This window comes from Pelmatolapia mariae, linkage group LG16_19 (genome assembly GCF_036321145.2).
Source record: "Pelmatolapia mariae isolate MD_Pm_ZW linkage group LG16_19, Pm_UMD_F_2, whole genome shotgun sequence".
Lineage (NCBI taxonomy): Eukaryota > Metazoa > Chordata > Actinopteri > Cichliformes > Cichlidae > Pelmatolapia > Pelmatolapia mariae.
Genome location: NC_086241.1, coordinates 41,752,247 through 41,774,886, shown reverse-complemented (window position 1 = coordinate 41,774,886; position 22,640 = coordinate 41,752,247). Strand labels below are relative to the sequence as shown.

Below are 22,640 nucleotides of genomic sequence, written 5' to 3'. Positions count from 1 at the left end.
TGATGGATCTATAGGTGGTGCATTAACTAAATCAGCTTTTTCCAGATCCTGTCTATAGCCAGACACAGTGAAATGAGTAGATTTCGGATTGATACGTGTAGTGGTTAGTCCTGAGAAAAAAAAAAAAAAGAAAAAAAGAAAAAAAAAAGACTTTTTTAACCGTTATCAGAAAACCTCACAAAACATAAATGGCTTCTCAGCTGTCAGAGGAGAGCTTCTTAGTTGTACGGTGAAACAGAGAAAACAGGTGTTTTGTTTTGGCTAGCCCGCGCAGCAGGACTGGCAGCATACTGGTCTGACGACTCTAAAACTGGGTCAAAGGACTCTGAGAAGAGGATTGTGCCTTGTAAGAGCAGCACCTCCCAGGACTTTCTCCACTAACGAGACCCGAGTGAAAGAGCTCATGACAAAATGCATGCCCTTTGGTCTCAGTCAAAAATCTCCTCACATGGAAAAGCCAGCTAGCCAAATGAAGTGTTCATGGTGAGGTGAGGAGCATAAGGATTGAGGAATGACTGTGGTGACAGGGGTATATACGCAGACGGGGCCAAATATATAGCACTGCAGGTCATTTGACTTAAAGGTGTGAACAAAGCCATTGTGAGGCAAGTGTCCTAGTTGAACACACATGATAATCAATGCTATATGTGCTGTACAAGTAAATAGACTAAAAGAGAACACTCAGTCATGTAATGGTACAAAGCAAAGTTGAACTAACTTACATAGATAATAGGGGTGGGTTTTGATTATCGATTTATCGATTAAAATCGATTCTAGCTTGGATAACGTGATATTGATTCATTAAAATCCCTAATCAATTTTTAAATATAAATTTATTTTGCCCGAAATGCCAGAATCTCAGGTTAAACCTCACAAAATTTCAACAACCACCAAACAGCTAAAACAGTAAATGAGAGCAGGTACACGGATTCTGCACAAAGATGTAAACACAAAGAGCGGACCCGCCGACGCATCAGAATCAGTGAGATGTCGCCTTTCTCACCTGACGGCACGAACACGGTCGGGACTGAAAGCCGACAGCTCACCGATTCTGGTGTTTCGCGCTTTGTGTTTACGTCCTTTTTGCGCTAGATTCTGTTTTATCTCTCTCCAAACAATATTGACTGAACCCGCAGCAAAAAGATCCAAACTACGCTTCACATTTCGCTTCACATAAACATCGTTATGAATTCCCTCTTACTTGCTGTTTTGCTTCCACCAAGATAAAAATCACACTTCCTGCACAGCTCTCTCCCTCTCTCAGGAATAGTTTCCCATCTAAAAATCTCTGTTTTCTGCATTATTCGCTTGCTTATCACCCACTACCGTTGTTTACAGCGCTGTCGGCCGCTGTTTCTTTTTTCCTTTTACTTACTTCGGAAAAGAAAACCTAATTTCTGCTGTTCAGTAGGCTACTGAACAAATTAAAGCTTTTTAAAATTATGCAAAATTGCAAAACCCTTAGCTGTGTCTCTAATAAAACCTCTGTAACTTTGCTCTGCTTCACTTCAGCAGCATCATGTAATGTTCATATGTTGATTAATGGCTTTCTTTCGTTTTTGATCTACTGCAGAATATTTTTAAGGTCATCTGCTATAAAATCCCAGGCCAGGAAAATCGTTTTCATGTTTTTCTGTGTTTTATGCTGTTTCTTTGACACAAAGGCATCTGCTGTGATGCTTACACCTTTGATAAAGTCTCGCAAGTGTCAGCTTTCTTTTTATAGATATCCATATTTTTCTATGCACTGATACATGATCAGAATTATAATATTTCTGACTGTCTGAGGCAAAATTTCCCTGATTCAAATAGAATAGAATCGGATCAAATCCTGGATCGAATCGATTCGGGACCTTGTGAATCGGAATTGAATCGATTCTAGAAATCAGTGACGATACCCAGCCCTAATAGATAACCTTTCAATCTTCACTAGTCACCATCTACAGCACGCATGAAGAACTGTAATAACTTTCAGAATTTAATTTTAAAAAAGCTAAATTAAATTCTATGCTTTATTCTGAGCTCCTTGAAGACTTTTATGAGACTTACTGCCAGACATCAGGTAGATGCCGTTGGGATCCACGGCCAGGCTGGTCACTGCATCCAGATGAGCCACCATGGCATGAATCACTTTACCTGGACAGAGGACACAAGGCACACCTAAGCACTTCCAGAAGCCTGAAGGACTCATTTTTCTCAAGTCAAAATAATTCTGAGTCACTCTGTACACAGTGTCTGTGAAGTGGGAGCTGTGAAACCTGATCTCACCAATCAGGCTCACCATCTTTGGAGTGATGGACACAGCTGGGGAGTAGCTGCAGACTGACCTGACTTGTTATCAAAGAATTTGATGTGTCGATCTTCATGAGCAGTAATGGTGACTGGAAGCGTGGGATGACTCACCACCTTATTTATATGATTTGACCCCGACAGAGCTGAGGAGGGAGAGAAAAGGATAAGACTGTTTACTGTCCTCAAAAACCCATCACACACCTCATATCTGTTCATGGTTGTTTGTGCTCTTACTGCCATCTCCCTGTCCTTTGAGCACAAGTGCTTGCTGGCAAGTTTCCAGGTCATACACAACCACGTCTCCGCTATTAAAGGATGCCACCATGTGAGCAGGGTCACAACCATTGAAGTCCACTGATGTGGGGATCCCATGCTCTGTTGACAGATGTAAACATCAGCGAGTCTGTTCAAACCCCCTCCTGCAGGAAGTGCACCCTTTTTCTTCTTCTTACCATGGTTTGTATTGAAAGTGCTAATGCAGGGGTTTTTCTCTGTTGGGTTCCACAGCTTCACTGTTCCGTCGGCCGAGCAGGACAGGAGGCGGTTTTTGATACCGCTGTATGCCAATCCCCACACAGCGTCCGTGTGTCCTAACCAGGAACCTGCCAGGACGCTTGGATCTGATTGGAAGAGAGATAAGAAATGAGAGGGGCCTTCTGTTTTTATAACTGTACATTCATCTAACTGACAAATATTCCCAATTGAGAGAGAAAACTTTAACAAAGGGAAGACATTTTTGGTGTCTTTGTAAGGTTTTGTGAAATAAAATGTTCCCAAAAATTGTATTTTTCCCAAGTAAAGACATTTTTTAAAATCCAGCATTTTGTTCAGAAAGTAAAGACATGAGGAAAGCAGCCTTAATAGGAGCAGACCTAAAAGAAAAACAAACAAACTTGGGAACCGTGATTCCAAGAATAAAACAAAAAAAGAAAAAGAAAATTTTGGGGGAAAGCAGAGCCATGTGAGGTAATCTAAGAAATCTATATTTTTGAAAAAACAAGGAGATCATTATGAAAGGAGACAACCGGTTTACTTGTTTTTCTTTTGGCTGTTACCATAACAAGTCGCCACAGTGGATCATCTCCCCATTATTAGTATACCCTTCTGCTACACCAGCCCTCTGCATGTCCACACTCAGCATGAATCTTCTCTGTGGTCCCATTTCCTCCTGCCTAGCAGCTTCATTTGCATGCCCAAACATCTCAGCCTTGTCGCTCTAACTTTTCATATCTGCCCAACCTGAGCCGCCTCTGCCATCTTCAGCTTGGCCTCTCCTCTTTTTGTTAGTGCCACTCCAAACTATAGCAGGGCTCACTACTACTTAAACCTTTTCCCTTTCACTTAGTGAAATAGTGTGTACCATAAGTGTCGTAGGGATCAACATTTGAGCTGGGGATGTTCCACCACTGGATGGTTGCGTCGAGACCACCACTAAAACACTGTTCACCACTGGAGGTCATCGCCAATGACAACACTGGTCCACTGAAGAGAGAAAAGAGCATCATCACCAGAGGTTTGATACAATACAAATATTTACGGATGATGTCAAGTGCAAACACGTAACCTCGACAGTCATTTAATCCTGCTGGTTACTGAGATCTCTCACTTACACTCACAAAGAGTGTGAGTGAGATCAACATCTAGCAAGTTTAGACATGAGCAGTGAAAAGACCTTTATAACTATAATATACCAAAAACGTTCTATAAATCTAGTTTGTCCAAACATGATATTGATAGTTTTTAGACCAATATTTTTAAACAGTTAATGGCTTTGTTTGTTAAAGACATTTTCTGATATTTTAATCAAATTCTTTATTTTTTTAAATATTAAAAAAACAAAACAAAACAACTTTTCAGACATATTTTAATACAGTTTTTATTTTGATTTAGTGTTTTATTTGCATTTCATTCAAAGATTTTAGTTATTTTTAATTCTACTATTATCTGGCAATTTGGTCCATTAAATTTTCCAGATTTTTTTAAACACTTTTCTGTTACTTTATAACATTTTTTCCTGGTGTTTGACTTACATTTTCTCAGACATATTTCCTGCTGCTGAGATTATTCTCATACTGTAGCTACAGGGTGTCTGTCAGTCTTAATCACTAGTAATGCTCATTTATTCATAGCTGCTGCCACTAAAAAGCATAATTTCTGTCTTCCTGCCAACAGCAGTTCACCACAGGTCTGAAATTACCTTTTTTTTTTTTCTTTTTTTTTTTATATTACTTGTGTCACTTAAAACGTGAACAAATCTGATGTAACTTGAAAAAGTTAAAAACACCATGGAACCTCAACCATCAAGTCAAATAGAGTCTTAGACACACTGTGTGTGTTTGGATACATACACATGGGCTCTGAATGTGTAGATCGGTTCCACATCAAAAGAGGCACTTCTGGAAAAAACAAACAACAACAACAGTGAAATAAACAAGCAGATTGTTACTTCGTCATCAAACAGACTCTTCTTCAACTCTGTTACAGGCGGCAGTGACTGTTTTTCACTGTACGACAGTAAGTCCTGAGGGGTATTATTTAAAGGGATTATTTGTAAGACACTGACACATCAGAAGCTTGTGGTGTGAGTTTGATCAAAATAGTGCCATGGAAACGCAGTGATGAGGAGAAAATGAGATGCTAATACAGAAAGGATCTGCCAGGTTTGTAAGGAGAGGATTTTCCTCTGAAGCAGAGTGAATAAAAGCTTTTCTATGTGATGAGGAAATACTGTCCATGCTGAGCGTTCTTTTCTCAACCGACTGAACTTTTTCTTCTTTTTTTTTTAAATTTAGGATACCCTTTAGAAATGCTGGTATAGAGCAAACAGCCTTATTTAACTATTGCAGTAATCCCAGTCATGGCAAGAACTGTTCAGCTAAGAGAAACGAGCATAATCATGCTGTAACTAGAGAAGGTCCCATTGGGATCATAGCAGCAAAGACCAAGGTGTTCAGGTGCTGGCTATTTAAGTAAAGGCAATGTCTTATTTTACATAAATCTATATAATTCGGTGTGTGTGAAGGTTCTCAGTCATCCAGGTCATTGTAGTCTAAGGAGCTTGAAAAGAAAAGAGTCTGGACTTCTTTAAGTTTCCTTGAAAACGTTTCACCTCTCATCCGAGAAGCTTCTTCAGTTCAGAACTGAAGAAGCTTTTCTTTCCAAGCTCCTCAGACTATATATTTTGGTGTAATTTATGCCAGAGTCTTTTGATTATTCTGGTAGTTCTGCTTGGAGGTTTATGTGTACATCTGGTGTTACTCTACTTTTTGGCAGGGACGGTCTTGGTGAGGTTCCACAGTTTAAGGGTGTGATCCTCGGACACGGTGACCAGGCAGGGTTCAACGGGGTGAAAGTCCAGTGCTCGGACACCATCGAAGTGGCTCCTTAGCGTGTACTTGGGGTTCCATGTCTTCCTGAATGAAGACTCCTTACTGGACGGCAGCTGAGGAAAAGAAGATGTCAATGTTAGCGCAATTTCTAAAGAATGTTTGAGTTTTAAACTGCAGCTTAGGTTTTTTTTTTTTTTCCTTACATCATAGCCATAGTCTGTTTCATCGTTGGTGACTGTGAGGTCGGCAAGGTCACCCAGTCCCAGCACGCTCTCCAACACATCGTCTGACCCCCCAAGTAAGAAGGACTTCCCCCCGCCAGTAGGAAATGGTAGAGGCTCCGCTGCAGAGTGAGAGGCTTTAATAAATACACTGTACTTCTTTATTACAAGATTATATTCATTAGCTGTTGTCATAATGATTTTACAGCCACACAATTCATTAATTGGAAAAATAATCATCAATAATTTACAATTTGCATTTGTTTATTTAAGGTGAATAACATTCAAGAACAGAGCAAAGGACACAGCCTTCATATCTTTACAATCAGTGGGATTCATGTACATCTCTTACCCCACTCTGTCCCGTCTCCGGAGCTCCGAGCCTCACCCGCCCCTTCTCCATCCTCAGCCGTCACCAAGAAGTCAAACTCTTTTAGAGCCTCCTCTGTGTCGGCATCATCCTCTGATGCTAAGCCCTCGTTTCCCACCTAAAATAGCAGGAGAGTAAAGAGAGAGAAAAAAAAAACCAAAACACAATTTAAGAATTAAGGAAGAGGTGTTGAAGGACGGCAGAGTAAAGGAAGGAGGTACAGGGGAAAAGAACTACAGTGGTGATTTAAAAGGGGCTGCCTGCTCTCTGTTTACCTTGGTCTTATGTTTCTTGGCTCGGTGATGTTTGTCAGTGCTGATGTCATCCATCAGGTCCCCCTCCTCATCATCATCTTCATCGCTGTCTTCTGTGTTTTCCAGAAAGTTAAAAGTCTCCAGAACATCACCTGGACTCCTGGATATAAACACCAATGTTGTTACACTTAAGCTTGTCTGCTGGGTTGTGTTTGTGCTTGCACTGTCAGTATGGTGGGAGATGTCACACTGGGGAGACTTGGCTCCTTTTCATGTGAAAGCGATATTAGGTTAGGTTTGGGTTCGGGCCCACTATCTTAGGCAAAGGCTAGGTCATGGTTATAATAACTTAAGGCAAATGTTAGATTCAGATGTAGCTAGAATAATATAAACACTGACCCATTGACCAGCATGAGAGGAAGGGGATGTGGTGCTGCTCATGTTGAGATGGTAAACACAACAGTGGACAGTGAGAATCCATGTTTTACAGTGGAGCATGAAACAAAATCAAGCCTTGAGAGCAAAGGAATGAAGCTTGATGCTGAATTAAGTTATTCTAGATAGGCAAGTAAGCAGTTTGTTACACAGGAACTAACAATTTGTGTTTGTTTTGCTGTTTTATGTTTTTTTGTTACTGGAGCGGTTTTCACAAAAGCTGAAATCAGTAAAGTACTGGCTAGTACTGCATGTGAACAATATAAGCTCACAGTGTTATCTTGATCGCTTTCAGCTGTGCGTGTGTCTGTACCTTTTGTCCTTGCGGCGCTCGGTCCCATTGATCAGGTGCTGCAGGTTCTTGTTCTCCACAGATCCATTCTGCTCTGAGCCCGACAGGCCAAGCAGAGAGCGAACCCTCTGAGTACGAACGTCCAGGATGGTGTCTGTGTATCCGACTTCCTGTAGGTACCTGACCGCCAAACAAACACGTGCACACTGTAAACTACACATCATTTGGCCAAATACTGATTTTTGCTAACAAATTAATTCAAAAAATGATTTCAGCATTTTGCTTCCACTGCAAATACAAGTGCTCAAATGTTCTTACTGTCTGAGCAGCTGTCTTCCTTGTTTCCAGGTGAGCTGACTGTTGGCATGAACAGCAGAGACCTCTGAATCTTTGGTGTCTAAGGACAAAAACAGAAACAGTGATTTATACAGCACTGCCTGCTGAACACAAAACAGAGATGGCTTTCATCAGTTGTATTTAAAGCTGTGAGTTACTTCAAGTCTAAGAGAAAGGTCAGGAGTCCATCCATCAATCCATCTTCTTATGCTTATCCAATTCCAATTAACAATTAACATTTTAAAGAACTGCGTATGATGATGGATTTACATCACAGTGTTTAATGCTTATGTGTTTCCGGTTTATTACAAAACCCCACTAACTGCATGTCTTTAAACTGTGGGAAGAAGCCCGAGTACCCAGCGAGAACCCATGCAGATACAGCATGAAAACTCCAAACACAAAGACCCTGGCCAGGTGACGGATTTGAACGCAGTAGTTTCTTGCTGTGAGGCGACAGTGCTAATCGTTGCACCACCATGCTGCCCAGGGGCTAAGAACCTACATCTTTTATATGCAGTCTATAAAAGGCCACACTGAATATAAAGCATGTGTACAATAAGAGATTAGTGGAGGGGAGTATGACATCATACATCATACCTGATTCAAAACTTGGCATCTTCATTTCTCCTTGGTTTAGCTCTGTTCCATATTTTAACTTGTGGTATTTTGCTCTGAAAATGGAAAAAAGAGAAACTAATCATCAACCAATCAATTAACATGGTTAAAAATTAAAATTAACATAACATATTTTTTAATGCATTGAAATATTTTCTGCACATCAGTGTCACCCCCAAAACAGTGAAAAAAGCTCAAAGTGTGTGGTCTAAGAGAAGGGAAACAGATTTCCACCGTAGCAAAAGTTTACATTAAAATAATTTGAAAATGTAAATGCCTTAAACAGATGAAACTGAAAGAAGGCTTTGGCAGATTCTTTATCAGTGAAACAGAAAGAATCTGAAGTATACAAATAATCTATTACATCACTAGTGCACAAAAGCAACCCAAGAATCACAGAACGAAGCAGTAATTTAACAGCAGTCTGAAGCAGAACTATAGAAAGCTAATTAACTTTGTATTCAAACAAATTAAACGTATCCCTTTAATACACTAGTCCAGGTTATTTGGTATATTAACTTCTGTGTTCTATATTTCAGAGTACCTGTGCTGCTTGGAAAATAAGCAAGTGGCAGACACTGAGACGACACAACCAAAGACAAGCTTCTAATCCATCACAACATAACCCTGACAAGCTATCCAAGCATGCCAATGACTGTGAATGAATTAGCCTTCTGCAAACTGAAGTGAAAGACTCGGCACAGTGAAATAAAAGTATTTGCTCCTTTCTTGACTTCTTTTTTTTTTTTTTTTTGCATATTTGTCACAAGTTTCAGATTGTTGAACAAATTTTGATATTAGAGAGCCCTCGTACAAAAAACAAAACAAAACACCGTTTTAGATGATTTTACTGAAAAAGTTATCCATGTGGAAAAATGAATAGTCCCCTAACAACGTGTTGGGCGCCAGTTTAGCTCAGTCAGATGAGCAGGCGACCATATGCCGCATGGCTGAAAGCGGCCAGTCCAGGTTCGAGTCCGACCTGTTCCCCTTTGCCGCATGTCTTTCCCTCTCTCTTTCCCTCCACTTTCTTGTCGATCTTTGCTGTTTCTATCCAATAAAGCCAGTTAAAAGGCAAAAAATTATATATTTAAAAAAGAAAAAAACCCTAATAACTGGTTGTGCAACCCTTAGCAGCAAAAACTGGCAATGGATTCTTCCCACTGTGGAGGAATTTTGGTCCACTATTTTTTAGCAGAATTGTTTAAATTCAGTCACATTGGAGGGTTTTCTAGCATGAATGACTTATTTAGCAAAATCAGATTTAAGTCCGGAGTAGTCCACTCAAAAACGTTGATTTTATTTATGGGTTTGTTTGTTTTCTTGTTTTTATAAAGTCATTCAGAGGTGGGCTTGCGTGTGTGTTTTTGGATCATCGCATAACCCAAGTGCATTGAGCTTCAGGGATGAATTGATGGCTGGAAACCAGGATTTTCTGGTACAGAGCACTTTTTATGATTCTGAAGCAGTAAAGCAGCCTCAGACAATCACACTACCATGTTTGACTGTTGATGATTTATGAGATGCTGCGTGAGTTTTACAGCAGATGTAACAGGACACAAACCTTCAAAAAAGTTCAAATTTTGTCTCATCAGTCCACAGAGTATTTTCCCAAAAGTCTTGAGAATCATCAAGATGCTTTTCGCACATGTGAGACGAGCCTTTGTGTTCTTTTTGGCCAGCAGTGGTTTTCTCCTTGGAACTCTTCTATGGGTGCAATTTTTACCCAGTCTCTTTTTTATTACTGAAACCTGGACACTGATTTTAACTGTGGCAAGTAAGACCTGGAGTTGTTCTGGGTTCTTTAGCAACCTCCTGCAGGAGTGTTGTTGCCCTCTTGGAGCCTGGATGTGGCTAGTGAAATCAAACGCAGATTTCCAAAAAATGCGGTTAATCTCTGTTACTTTATGATTTAACAAGGGAGGCAAATACTTTTTCAAACAGGTCAACTTTGTGACAAAACTGTATATTGTACATACTTGGATTATCTTTGTCTAGTATAACAATTTGTTTGATCTTCTGAAACATTTAGGTTTGACAAACGAGGAAAAAACCCCACTAAGAAATCAAAAAGGCAGCAAATATTTTTTCATGGCACTGAAAATAAGGAAATTAAAAATCTAACAGGATTTTTTTTTTTTTTTAAAGATCAGCAGTGATCTAAAGTTATAGTTGGTAGCCTTCAGTGTGAAGTCCAGTTTAACCCCTACAGATCACCAACAATTCAACTGAATTTTATTTACACAGCACCAGTTAACAACAACACAATTCACCTCAAGACATGTTATATTGTAAGGTAAAGAGACCCTACAATATTAAGAAGATTCTGTGTCTTACCTTTCCTGCTTTAATGCATATTCTAACATTTTTATTCTTCTAACCAGGTCATGCTTCAGGTTTTCCTGGCCCTTCCTCTCCCCCTGCAAGAAGGCTATCCTCGCCTGGAGAAACATACAAACAAAGCATTAATGAGGAGTTCAGTTTACAGTATAATTATTCATTTCAAATGTTTAAAAACCTTTAATTACAGGATGAAACATGTCAGTACGTAATAAAAATCTCTTCTTTAATGGAATTTCAGTGATGATTCATAATCTGACCATAAACCCGCACTGTACTGCAAATTTACCCACATATTAGAATATTTCTTTCGTTTTGCGTGGAAACTCAAAGACAAGAAAGAAAGATGATGATCAGTTAGAATTACTAGACTCTGGGCTCTTTTTGACCAGTGAAGTCCTCTCACCTGTCAGAAAGCAATGCTTCCTGTCTGACTAACCACACCTGTCTGTCAGTCAGTCCAGCAGCTGCTCTTGAAACCCAACACTAATAGGTCCCAAGAGCCATTTATACACAGAGTGTTCTCTGCCAGCATGCCCATAATGACATGGCCTGGTAACAGGAAAACCAAAGGTCCTCCCCCAGATTGAAAGAGACAGCAAGAGTGGGAAGGAGAGAGTGGTCAGGGCTAAACTGGGACGTGAGAAAGAAGATTACATAACAAACCACACTATTTCAGCCCCGCTATGATTGGCCAGCTCTATGACTGACAGCCACAGCTCCACGGCAACCCCCGAGATCACTCTGACATACCAGAATATGTACGTGAGTGTGTGTTAGATGGTATAAGCTGTAAATGCATGCACGCAGCGTTACAAGAACGGCACAGTGTGCTTCTTCTGTTCCTAGTGAACTCTGGAATAGGAGAAGTGTGTCGCTGCCTTCTGCTTAATTTATGCTAGTACATTTATTTCCATTTACATATGTATTTGCCTGTAGGGATCTACCAAAAGGGGTTTTTCAGTCCCGGCAAACTTGTTCCCATGTAGTCCTCTGAAAATCCCAAACTGTAATGTTGGAAAAAGCGACAGCAGAGTTCACCCTGACTGGATGAAATGAGGAAAAAGAAACCCTAAAGATCATAAAACACGGTATGAAAAGTGCAGACACTGGTTATGGTGGACACTTTTCATTGTTTTTAACGCTCAGTTTCACTTCAGCTTTTTGTATGTTAAAGAGCATAAGACAGACTGCTTGTATCATCCATTTTCACTCTTCAGGACTACTTGTCAACTAGTGATGGGATTTCCGGCTCTTTTTAGAGAACCGGCTCTTTCGGCTCGACTCACTAAAAAGATCCGGCTCTTTCGGCTCCCAACCGGCTCTTCAGGTTGTTTTGTTGCTTTAATTAATTTATTATTAACAACAATATAAAATTATGCACAAAAGGAATTACTAATGTAAAAAAAAAAAACCCGTGGTTTTATTTATATATGTTTATATATAAATAAATACGGTGGCCCCTAGAGACAAAGCACGTACAAACTACAAAAACCACGTACAAATTCCAAAACACATTTCTAGCATTAACTGAACTTCCAAAACAGATCTACCTAGATCACTTAAATTACACAATTGAAAGTATATGTGTATTGTTTGTGTATTTATACACAAGCACTCATATATATTCAAATAATTAAAAAAAAAAGTTAATTTACGTGGTCGTTGGTACTTCCTGGCTTGTGTAGCCACTAGGTAACAAAAGCTCAACACTGCCCCTAGCATCCTGGAGCACTTCTGTTGTGTTTTGTACGTGCTTCGGGGTTTGTACGTGTTTTGGAGTTCGTACGTGCTTTGTCTCTAGGGGCCACCGTAAATATACTTTTATTTATTCACTCCACATAAAATGTAATAAATAAATGATATAATACAAAAACCAACTATTTACATTTCAAGTTTTAACTATTTAAATTCTCAGCTTTTTCCTTTTAAACAAATTTAAAGTGAAACAACACAAAACACTGCAAACCACAACACTATAAAATATAAATTAAAATATGAAAACAAAAAGAAGATGCACATTCTCTGTCACATAGGCCTTCATGAATAAACTTTCGGAATCCTTTATCATCTGCAACTGAAAATAGTTGTGGATGATCACTATACCTTTCTAATGTGACGTTGTTGTCCCTGGCTCTCTTTCTCTCTCTTTCCCTCCGGCTCTGTTCCTGTGCTACTGCAAGTGTAACTACCGCCCCTCCCCCCTCTTCCCAGCGCAAAGCACAAGGCTCGTGTGCGGAGTGAAGCGGGAAAAAAGTGCGAGAGAGAGGGTGAGAGAAAGAAAAAGAAAAAAACAAAACAAAACATGGCTCCCAATAAGGAGCTGGCTCGCATCGTTCACTTCAAAGATCCGGCTCTAAGAGCCGTTTCGTTCGCGACGGACACATCACTATTGTCAACCAATCAGCATTTGACATCTGCACAGTTGCCCTACACTGTTGGATTTTTGGACGATTGCATAGGAACAAGTTTGCGTGGGTTGTAAATCGCTGTATGTAGGCAAATACTTAAACAGGTGGTCACAACTATGGTAGCATAAAACAAGCACTGTAGTACAATAGTAGGGACACAGAAATTTAGTTTAACAATAACCAAAAGTAAATTAGCCTTGTAACTCAGGAGCCTGCACAAGACTGTCACTTAATAAAACTGAAAAAAATATTTTCTATACTGTAATTTTTGGGAAGCTTTTTAACCAGCTGCTTAAAAGCTCTGCTTTTCCACTATATAACCTCAATTTGCTCTTCCTGTCACGGAAGTAGCTCCATTTTTAGGGACCAAATAGTCATTGGAGGGTGACAAGCGGTTCTTGCTCTCAGACATGCCTGGGCTTGTCTCTTTGTCCGGACTATGGAATGAAAACACAAGACATTGCTATAGCAATGATATTGTGACATTTTATAGTACTATATCATGACATTTTTGCCTATATAACAGGTATAAATATGTTATGACACAACCCTAATACATATTCAATAGGAAATTAAGAACTTGCAGTTAAATTCAGGGTTTCCCTTAACTTTCAGAGGTTGCATGAGTGATATGATAGATGTATGGTCATCTCTCAGCAAAGCTACTTCATGGCTACAAGTAGGGGTTTCATATCTACATTAGCCATACTTCTTATCCTGAACTTAACAATCATGTTGGTTCTCTTTATTGTCTGTCAACACCTGTTTGTATCTGATGTGGATCTCTGCTGTGCTATGATGTGGAACATTATGCTAGTAGTGAGTCTACACAGAGACAGGCTTTGATTTAGTTTTTTTCAAAACAGTTTACATTATCTTGATAAGCATGTTGTCACTGAGTAATGGAACAACGATTCAAAGATTGCTTTCTACATGTTTAAGCCTGTTGAACAGGTTTTTCTTTAAAAAGCCTTATTTTGGTTTTAGACACAAAGGCTCTGACTGCACTTGAAAAAAAACAAGTTTAACCATCTTTCACTTCACCTTGGTTCACTTTTTGCTGTGCTACCGCTTCTTTGCTGTCGGTCATTTTGTTTATGGGTCAGACAGACAAAATTTCAAGCCAAAAAACCGCCAAAAGAAAACCCTGCAGCAGTGTTTTGTCTAATTTAAGTGCCTCGAGTCCTGCACTTGATTTATAATTGGGGAGATACAACAACACTGGGCTCGCATTTGAGCTCCACAGACCACATGTTTGGACAGTGAGTGTCAGCACTTGGCATGTGTAAATATAATTGCTCTTATTTTGTTTTTTAAGGCAGACTGTCACAGTGTGTTCACTGCACAGCTTCATATATACTATATGTTAATTAGGTGGTTTTTCAAAGGAAGGTGGAAATTGTTATCACCATGGTCTCATCCGGGCAGAATGCAAAGAAAACAGCCATCAATTAGTTGCAGTATATCCGAGTTTATTTCATTGTAATTGGTGATAACTTAAAGGAAGACACACGTGGACTGCTAAACTCTGAAAGAGAAAACAAGGTTCGACTGTAAGTCACCAACTTAAGAATAAAGGTTTAAATTTAGAAGAACAAATCAAACTCACCTCAGCTGCCACCGAATGTGGGAGTGAAAAGAGGGAGCTTAAAGTGAGTTCAGTCCTTATATTATGTGTGCTACATGAGTTCAATTAAGGGACAAACTCCAGAGTTAATCAGTGGTGAGAAAGCAAAAGAGGAAACAAAGTAAGTCTGGTGAGGCGAGGGAGAGTGAGAAAAATGGTAAATAGAATAAGAATCTTTACAACACTATACAAGATTGAACCACTCTTTCTTAATCTTTGATTTCAGGTGTTTTTAATCCATTGCCACAGGTGTATAAAAGCACCTAGTCATGCAGTCTGCTTTTAAAAACATTCGAGAAAGAATGTAATTCTAAAGAGCTCATCGAATTTGCATGCCATCACTACAACAAATCAGTTTGCGAAACATCTAGTAGGGAAGAAATTTCACAATCATCTGTAAGTGGCAATATACAAGCTGCAAACATTTAGAAACTACAGAAACTCAGCCAAGAAGGTGTAAGAGCACAGGCACACAGAGCATAAAATTAATCAAAGCTCAGATGACTCACCAACTGCAGAGTTCTAAACTTCCTCTGGCATTAACATCAGCACAAAATCTGTGTGCCCAGAGCTTTATAGCATGGCTTTCCATAGCCAAGCAGCTCCTGTATATAAATATGCATTGTGTAGGTGCCCTTTTGTCCATATGTTGTAGCAATGACTGCTGGAAGGTTAAGGTTAAGATAAAAGCGAATCCAGGTTTATGAAATTGAGATGTAATGTTTAAATGTGAAAACACACACACACACACACACACACACACACACACACACACACACACACACACACACACACACACACACACACACCCCCACCCCAGTCTGGGTTAGAATCATAATGTCTACGTAAGCACAATGTATCAACAGACAAATTATTACTGCTATGTTTGCTGCTGCAACCATAAGCTGATTAGGCAGAAATTTTTAACCACTTTCATAAGCCAAACTGTTCTATCGGATATCTAAAACATTTTTAAAAATTAAAAATCAGAACAACAATGCTGGAAGGAAAGTATATATAAAAACTGGCCAATCTACTAATTTCATATTGTACCATTTTTGTGCAATTATCCTTGCCATATTTGTAAAAGGAACTGGTTTAACTTCTTATACTCATAATTAATGCTATATACACTTAACCAAATAACAAATTCAATATTTTATCAAATCCAGCAGTTGTTCCTTGCTGGAACAGAACTGGATAAGACTTTGATTCTGATTTTTTTTTTTTTTTTTTTTTTGTCGAAACGTCCACATAGTTGTAGGTAGGATTACCCTCACACTGCTTGTATTTTTACAGAGAGACTTCAGACTAATTAGAAAATATCCTGCAGTTTGAAGGTCTTTGTTGTTGATCACATTAATCTGAGAAAGGCTGCTCCTCAAGGCCAGTTCATTGGATGTGTACAGGTCACACAACCCCTCCCAACCATTGCACCTGGTGTGCATGAATCAAACGCTCCTTAGGGACCAAGGTGAAGTCAGAGTACTGGGGTGATGATGACAAAGGTGTGTGTGTGCGTGCGTGCGTGCGTGCGTGCGTGCAATGAGCTCATTGACCCAGATTTGCCACACTGACAGATAAGACTAGTCTGAACATGGGGGTTGGGGGCATCGGTGCAATTCTTCTGAACAACTGTATGACTGAGAGACACAGATTTGTACTTGTTTCCTTTGGGAGAACACTTACTGACAACCTGCCTTTAAGACTTTTAAGCTGAACCCAAAAAGATCTCAACCTTTTAAAGTTGTGGAGAATGACCAAAACATCCACAGGATCCAGAAATATCCTCACTGAATGTCTTGAGAAACAAGAACAGGTCAAAACCAGAGGAACTCTTCAATCCTGCCTCTTCTAACATAAATGATAACTTAACTAAAAATTATATTACAGTTTAAAGTTAAAAAAGAAAAAAGAAAAAAAAAGAAAAGTCACAGATCGTTCAATCATGTTTATGACTGAGAGGTATTTGGATCTCAGTCTGTGTGTGTGTGTGTGTGTGTGCGCGCGTGTGTGTGTCAGTTATTTCGGGCTTGTCTACTTATAGTGTCCAGCTGGGATCAGGCTGTCAGAGCAGGTCCCAGTAGGCCAGGCTGCTACAGCCCTGTCCTCTATATCAAAACATGGAGTTACCATTGCCCTGCCCCAACTACTGCTACTCTCTCTCCAGGTAAAGAAGACGACCTTTGACCTGATCGTGATCAAAACTCATGGGTTTAGTAACATCTTGTGAGCAAAGATCAGATTGAGTTCTACAAAGTCGCAGAACCACAGAACAAAGGCAGCAAACAGCTCACATATGTCAGTTTGTTTTACACAACAGCGTTCTTTGTACGCTTATTTGAATTATTAGGAACAGGTTATCTATATAAAGACAAACTCCAAACTTGCTTTGCCACATATCTTCACATTTGGAGGTTCCGGTATGCAGATCCCTGTGGGGCTTGAGCAGAACAGAATGCTTAGTTAAACCCACTTATTTCAGAACACAGCTGAACCTGAGACACCCCAGCAAACAGTGCTGAAAAGCAAAAGTGCAAAAGGGAAGCTGCGGAAGGACAAAATTATGCTGCATCTGCAGGTAGATCGCAATCTATCAATTCTGTCCAGTTTATGTAGGAAAACGGGACATAAATTGGACTACGTTTGGGTTGTCATGATACTAAAATTTCAAGCTCCATACTGATATCCAGGAAAAAAATCTCATACTCAATACTACTTTTAAAAGCAAACAAACAAACAAAGACGTTTTTTATGCTGTTGTTTCTGTCTAGTTGCTGGTTAACTTTTTCACTTTCAATCTGGGATTTAACACTTAACATAACACTTTATGTTTCATAACACCCAAACATTACAATATTATCCCAATACATTGCTAATAATTTGCGATTTTTAGCTTTTTTTCCCCCAAATACACACCAAGTTGCAAAAATCAAGAGGCGCTTGACTGGCTGACATGCCACGAGACTGTCATCACTGTGTGAGAAAAAAAAAGAAAAAAAAAAAAAAAAAAATCAAACAACACCAACAGGTTTTTGTTCTCACACTAACAATGTATACTATGAAGTACATTATGAATTTGAATACATAACACAGAGAAAACAGGAAGTCCTTCAACAAGCGACGCAGCGAGCACAAAAACGGCCTTAGCTATTAGTGAGGGCAGCACTGTGGCTGTGTGTCATCTGGAGGCGGCAAAGACAGCACTGTCAGTATCAATATTGCTGCAAATGAGCATATAAGATCATGAGCAATTTTTAGTGTCAATAGTATTTGAGTATCTTTTTCTTTTTGACGACCCTAGATCACATCACTGAACCTGAGAAGACGTCAGAGACACACTTGCTGAATCCATGTCACCAAAACGCAAGTGATTACCACAAAGAAACAACACCAACAGGTTTTTGTTCTCACACTAACAATGTATACTATGAAGTACATTATGAATTTGAATACATAACACAGAGAAAACAGGAAGTCCTTCAGTTTTAACAGTCACAGCCACTAAACTGAAACATTTCTGTTTGTTGCCAACAAATCTGAAGCAGAGTGAAGATTAGGCAAATTAGACCAATAATGGATTAAAAAGCCTGTGTGTGGATTGAGACAGGATTTTAGAACAACACAGTTAGACACTTATGTTACTGTATAGCTTGAATTGAGACTTGTCTAACATCAAACTGGATCAGAGTTCTGACATCCACAAGTGAAACTCTGTCTGCCAGGGAGCATTTTATCTTGATGCACTGATCCAGTATTTGGACTGCGAATGGGTCAAATCCTGACTCAAAAACCTGGATCACATATTGGTGACCTGGGCTGGCCCAATTAACTTAGTTGTCTATATGTATAGGCATTTCACACCTGTGATGCTGACATTTACGGCTGCAATGATTCATCAAATAATTCGATTTAAAAGAAACTCTTGGCATAAATTCTTTGCTTTGATGTTTCGTTTTAATGCACAGCTCAGTAGCGCGCCGATGTGTTAAATGATGTAAATGCGAGGGTTTCATCCACATTTGCTGCTAAAACAGACCTGAAATACAAACGTATTCAGGAGCAGTGTGTGAGTAAGAAGTCTGACGTCATTAAGCCCACAGAGCCCTAGATTTAAACAAAACCACCGATAACAACAGCAGCAGGAGAGAGATGGTGAAATCAGGTAGCATGAAAGAAAACGTGTTTCTAACATCCAAAAACAGCAGCACTGTTCCTGAAATCACCATTAAAATTTTTACTGGGAAAAAGCTAGTGAGTCTTTTATCAAACCACCTGATAAGCAAACTCTGATGTGAAGAAAAACAAACTTTGTAGCTGCTCCATCGAAACTTCCTTGTTTCACACAGAGAAACATCTGCAATAAGCCCCCAGAAGTTGTATTAATATGCAGATGAACAGTTAACATACAATGTGCTCTGTGAGCTATGTAAACTAACTGGATATCTTGTTTTGACAATCACCAAGCTCAAATGAAAGGGCAGAAAACAAAGCACAGAAAAATGTCAAATAAACCAGGACCACAAATTTTAAATATTCTGTCTTTTTTACTTGTCTGTTCAAAAGGGTTGTGCATCCTGTAGTTCATCCCTACACGGGCTTGGATGAGAGAATAAGAAAATTTAAAAAAACAACAACAACAAAAAAATGTGGCTAAAATATAATCTTCTTACAAGTAACTTCAAAACAACTACATCTAATCATACAAATTCATACGAACAGGGAGAAACTATGAATGAAATCTCAGCCATTTGGGCTGAGCTCTGATTTTGCTGTGGGAGGCATTCCGTTGGTATGTTTTGGGACCATGCAAGCCTCACTCCAAATCAAGACAAGACATCTTTGAGGATCAAAAATGTCTAAAGATGTTCTGGTGATGTTCACATGTGGGGCTAACCCCTTACTGAGACACTTTACCGCTTGTTCCTTTAAATTTGTCTCCTGTCTACACCATTTCATTCTTTTCACTGTGAGTTCATAGACTGTGGGTTATACTAACTCACATTCATTCATTGACAGTTTGTATTAATAAACCAGTGTCCAATAATTCCTCACTGGCCCCTTCTCCTGCACGCCAAGTTCACACCTCCACTTATTTGTTCCGCTCAAGCTTCATCAGCAGCTGGTATCCACTCTTATCAGGAGCTCTGACAGAGTCACGTTTAAGGCATCCAGCATCAGTGACGCTGCAATACAGTGCAATACAAGTTTGACTCTTTGCCAATGGGAAGAGGAGAGCACTCGGGTACTGATAAACATACCAACTCAAAAAATAACAAGAACAGAATAAAGTCAAATTCCGAGCTTGCCTGCAAGAAACAATAACGGTCAGTGGTGATAAATTTGATTGATGGTGGCTTTTAATTAACTGGTCCCAAAGTACAAGGCAATCGGTCAAACCCAGAGGTATTCACACAAAAGCTTCCACCATTACATAAACTAAGGTAGCTTTTTTAAAATAACACAGGCTTGGTGACACAGCTGCAACTGGATGGGCGTGATTTGTAGCAGCCTGACTGTGAGAGATCTGCTTTGTGCTGTACTTAGTAATAACTATTTATAATTTTAAAACAAACAAACAAAAAAAAACCCCATCTATTCAATGAATGGTTTTTACTTTTAAGTATCACATATTATTTGAACTGTTCTACATTTTTAAGGTTAAACATTACTGGGGATGGGGGAAAGAATTTATACAGGACAGTAATGTGATATTCTGCATTGCAAGGTTATATTGATATAGAGACATATAATATCAGTATTTTATTAAATAAAGTAAAATATTTTGGGAATACTATGAACAAGAGGTCACAGTTTTACTTGGACTGACAGCAGTCACTCTCAGTAAGTTTGCAAATGGCTGCTGTTTAGTTTATAAATGTAGACAGATTGCCAACATGTTGCCATCAGTCTGAATGAGTCCTTACCAGTGAACACAATTCGACTCAACTCAACTGGCTGCCAGCTAGTTGTATTCTGGTTACATTCCAAAAGAACAGGAAGGTTATCGAGCGCAAATGTAATATTTAAATATGAATTTCTGTCTGTGTAGACAGCGACAGGTGTGATTTTCAATGATTTAATCACAGTTTACTGCTGTATTATCAGAAACAGTAGATGTAATTGCCAACCTGACCCCATTCAATTCCAGACTGACAGCAGACTGAATCCATCTTATAGCAACAATTATGCCAGGTGTTGCTATTGACGTTCTCATTTTGCAGCAAACAAACAAACAAACAAATAAATAAATAAATAACTGAAGTGAGACAACTTTATTTTACTGGATAAAAACAAATACTAACAAAGTTCAACTTTGAGGAAATTATTTGCAGTCAAAAAAGGTCACAAATCATAATATATGTTATGGCAATACTCAGTATATCCCAAACAAAATGTTAAAAATTGCAATATCATCATATCATCACTGAGGTATTATGATAATATTGTATCGTGGGGTGTCTGGTGATTCCGACCTGTATTAGAGCTTTATATAGAACAATTTATGTAAAAATCTACTTTCGACTGCTTTCTTGTCACAAAGGCTTGATACAAAGAGTTGCCACAGCGGGTAGCTCCACATGTTTGATTTGACAGAGTTTCTTTTTGACTCCAGATGTTCTTCCTGACCCAACCCAAAAGAGGATTTATGTTGCCGGCTAAAATCAAACCTGTGCCCTTTCTCTTACCAAGCGAATGTGTTAACCACTACACCACAGGAGACACATACAGAGCAATATTAAATTACATACATTTTCTATGTATTTAATAATTGTGTGAATTAAAACATTTTCTTAAAGCAAGAACTATACAAGTAGCTTATAAAAGCAAATACTATTGTTCAAATAAATACATAGAATGGTTCTGCCATAACCCTATTTGATGGCCTCATGGTGAATACACTCTAAACAGTGGTCATAAATAGCTTCAAGAAACTATTAGTTAGTCCAAGTATATGTAACACTAAACTGATCTCACATGGATACCTTTCAAAACAGATAAAAGATTTGATAATAACTCATTTATATGTCAAAGAATTAGCCTTGTTTATTACAAAACAAAGACACTATATTCTTTTTACAAGGAAACCAAAGGCACTCTACACTGGTGTGGATTTAAATAAATCTACATGGTATAAAAATGTCTTGTCTTTGTTTGTTACTTAATGCCACTGATTATCATATTAGTACATGCCACATTCAATAGGTGATTACATTTTATCATCTTAAGTGCATGGGCAGCCCATTTACTGAGGTGAAAGTACTTCTACCACCTGAGACTGTGAAAAACTAGAAATGCTCTCATTTTATCATGTCTGCTAAAAGCTTTGACCTTTTATCTGATTGTCTTACCCTCCTAACTTACAGTTGTAACGCTGATAGTTAAGGTCTGCCTTTTATCTTATGATTTTAAAATTCAAGTGTTTTTATTCTTAAATTTAATTTAAATTTATAAATTTGATTTTTATCAAATATGACAGTAAGATACGACTAATATACGGGCTTGAACATTTTGTTTTTTTATTTTGTATCTCATGTTTATAATACTTTGATGTCACAAAATTTTTATCTTTCAATACTAACTTAGTAAGTTAACCACTGAGTTTATTTCATCATTCATACCGAAAAGAATAACTTTTAAATGGTTACGCAGTTTTCCTCCAATTTCATTTCTTTTCCTTATGTGCTGTGAATCACAGTCGCTCGGGCCCAGCTGTTGACTCAAAAGCAACATTAGCGACTAACACTGCTAACAGCTAGCGTGACAAACCAAAATGACTGAGATTAGATAGCTGACAGTCGGCTGGATTGACTTCTCCATTACCAGCTAGCGTCTGAACTCAGTAGCCACAGTGGGAACGTTTTAGCTTCATATGAACAAATCAGCTAACAGAGGAGAACGGCAACAACAGCTTCGGCTACCTGCTAAATTTGTCTGACACCGACTGAAGCTAAGCGCTACCACTAGTCGAGCTAACGGTAACCCAGAGCTGACCCTTTAGCTTAGCCACTTAGCCAGTCGGGTTACAAATATCGAGTTTAGCTGCTTTTGCCTCCCGTTTAAACCAAGGCCATGCCTAACTAATCGATGAAATAATAAATTACATATTGCAAC

The 22,640-nt window shown here is 38.8% G+C and overlaps 1 protein-coding gene across 1 annotated transcript in view; it reads right to left on the bottom strand.

Moving 5' to 3' along the window:
- Nucleotides 1-22,640, bottom strand: part of strn3 (striatin, calmodulin binding protein 3) — a 31,290-nt gene that overhangs the window by 7,755 nt on the left and 895 nt on the right. Inside the window, exons 2-15 of the mRNA XM_063496915.1 lie at nt 10,485-10,588; nt 8,130-8,203; nt 7,512-7,590; nt 7,215-7,373; nt 6,488-6,626; nt 6,195-6,330; nt 5,825-5,964; nt 5,556-5,734; nt 4,641-4,688; nt 3,653-3,774; nt 2,745-2,912; nt 2,527-2,667; nt 2,328-2,435; nt 2,050-2,136 (exon numbers count right to left, since the gene is read on the bottom strand). Of these exons, the coding sequence (XP_063352985.1) occupies nt 2,050-2,136; nt 2,328-2,435; nt 2,527-2,667; nt 2,745-2,912; nt 3,653-3,774; nt 4,641-4,688; nt 5,556-5,734; nt 5,825-5,964; nt 6,195-6,330; nt 6,488-6,626; nt 7,215-7,373; nt 7,512-7,590; nt 8,130-8,203; nt 10,485-10,588 (1,684 nt within the window). The remainder of the gene's footprint in view (nt 1-2,049; nt 2,137-2,327; nt 2,436-2,526; nt 2,668-2,744; nt 2,913-3,652; nt 3,775-4,640; nt 4,689-5,555; nt 5,735-5,824; nt 5,965-6,194; nt 6,331-6,487; nt 6,627-7,214; nt 7,374-7,511; nt 7,591-8,129; nt 8,204-10,484; nt 10,589-22,640) is intronic.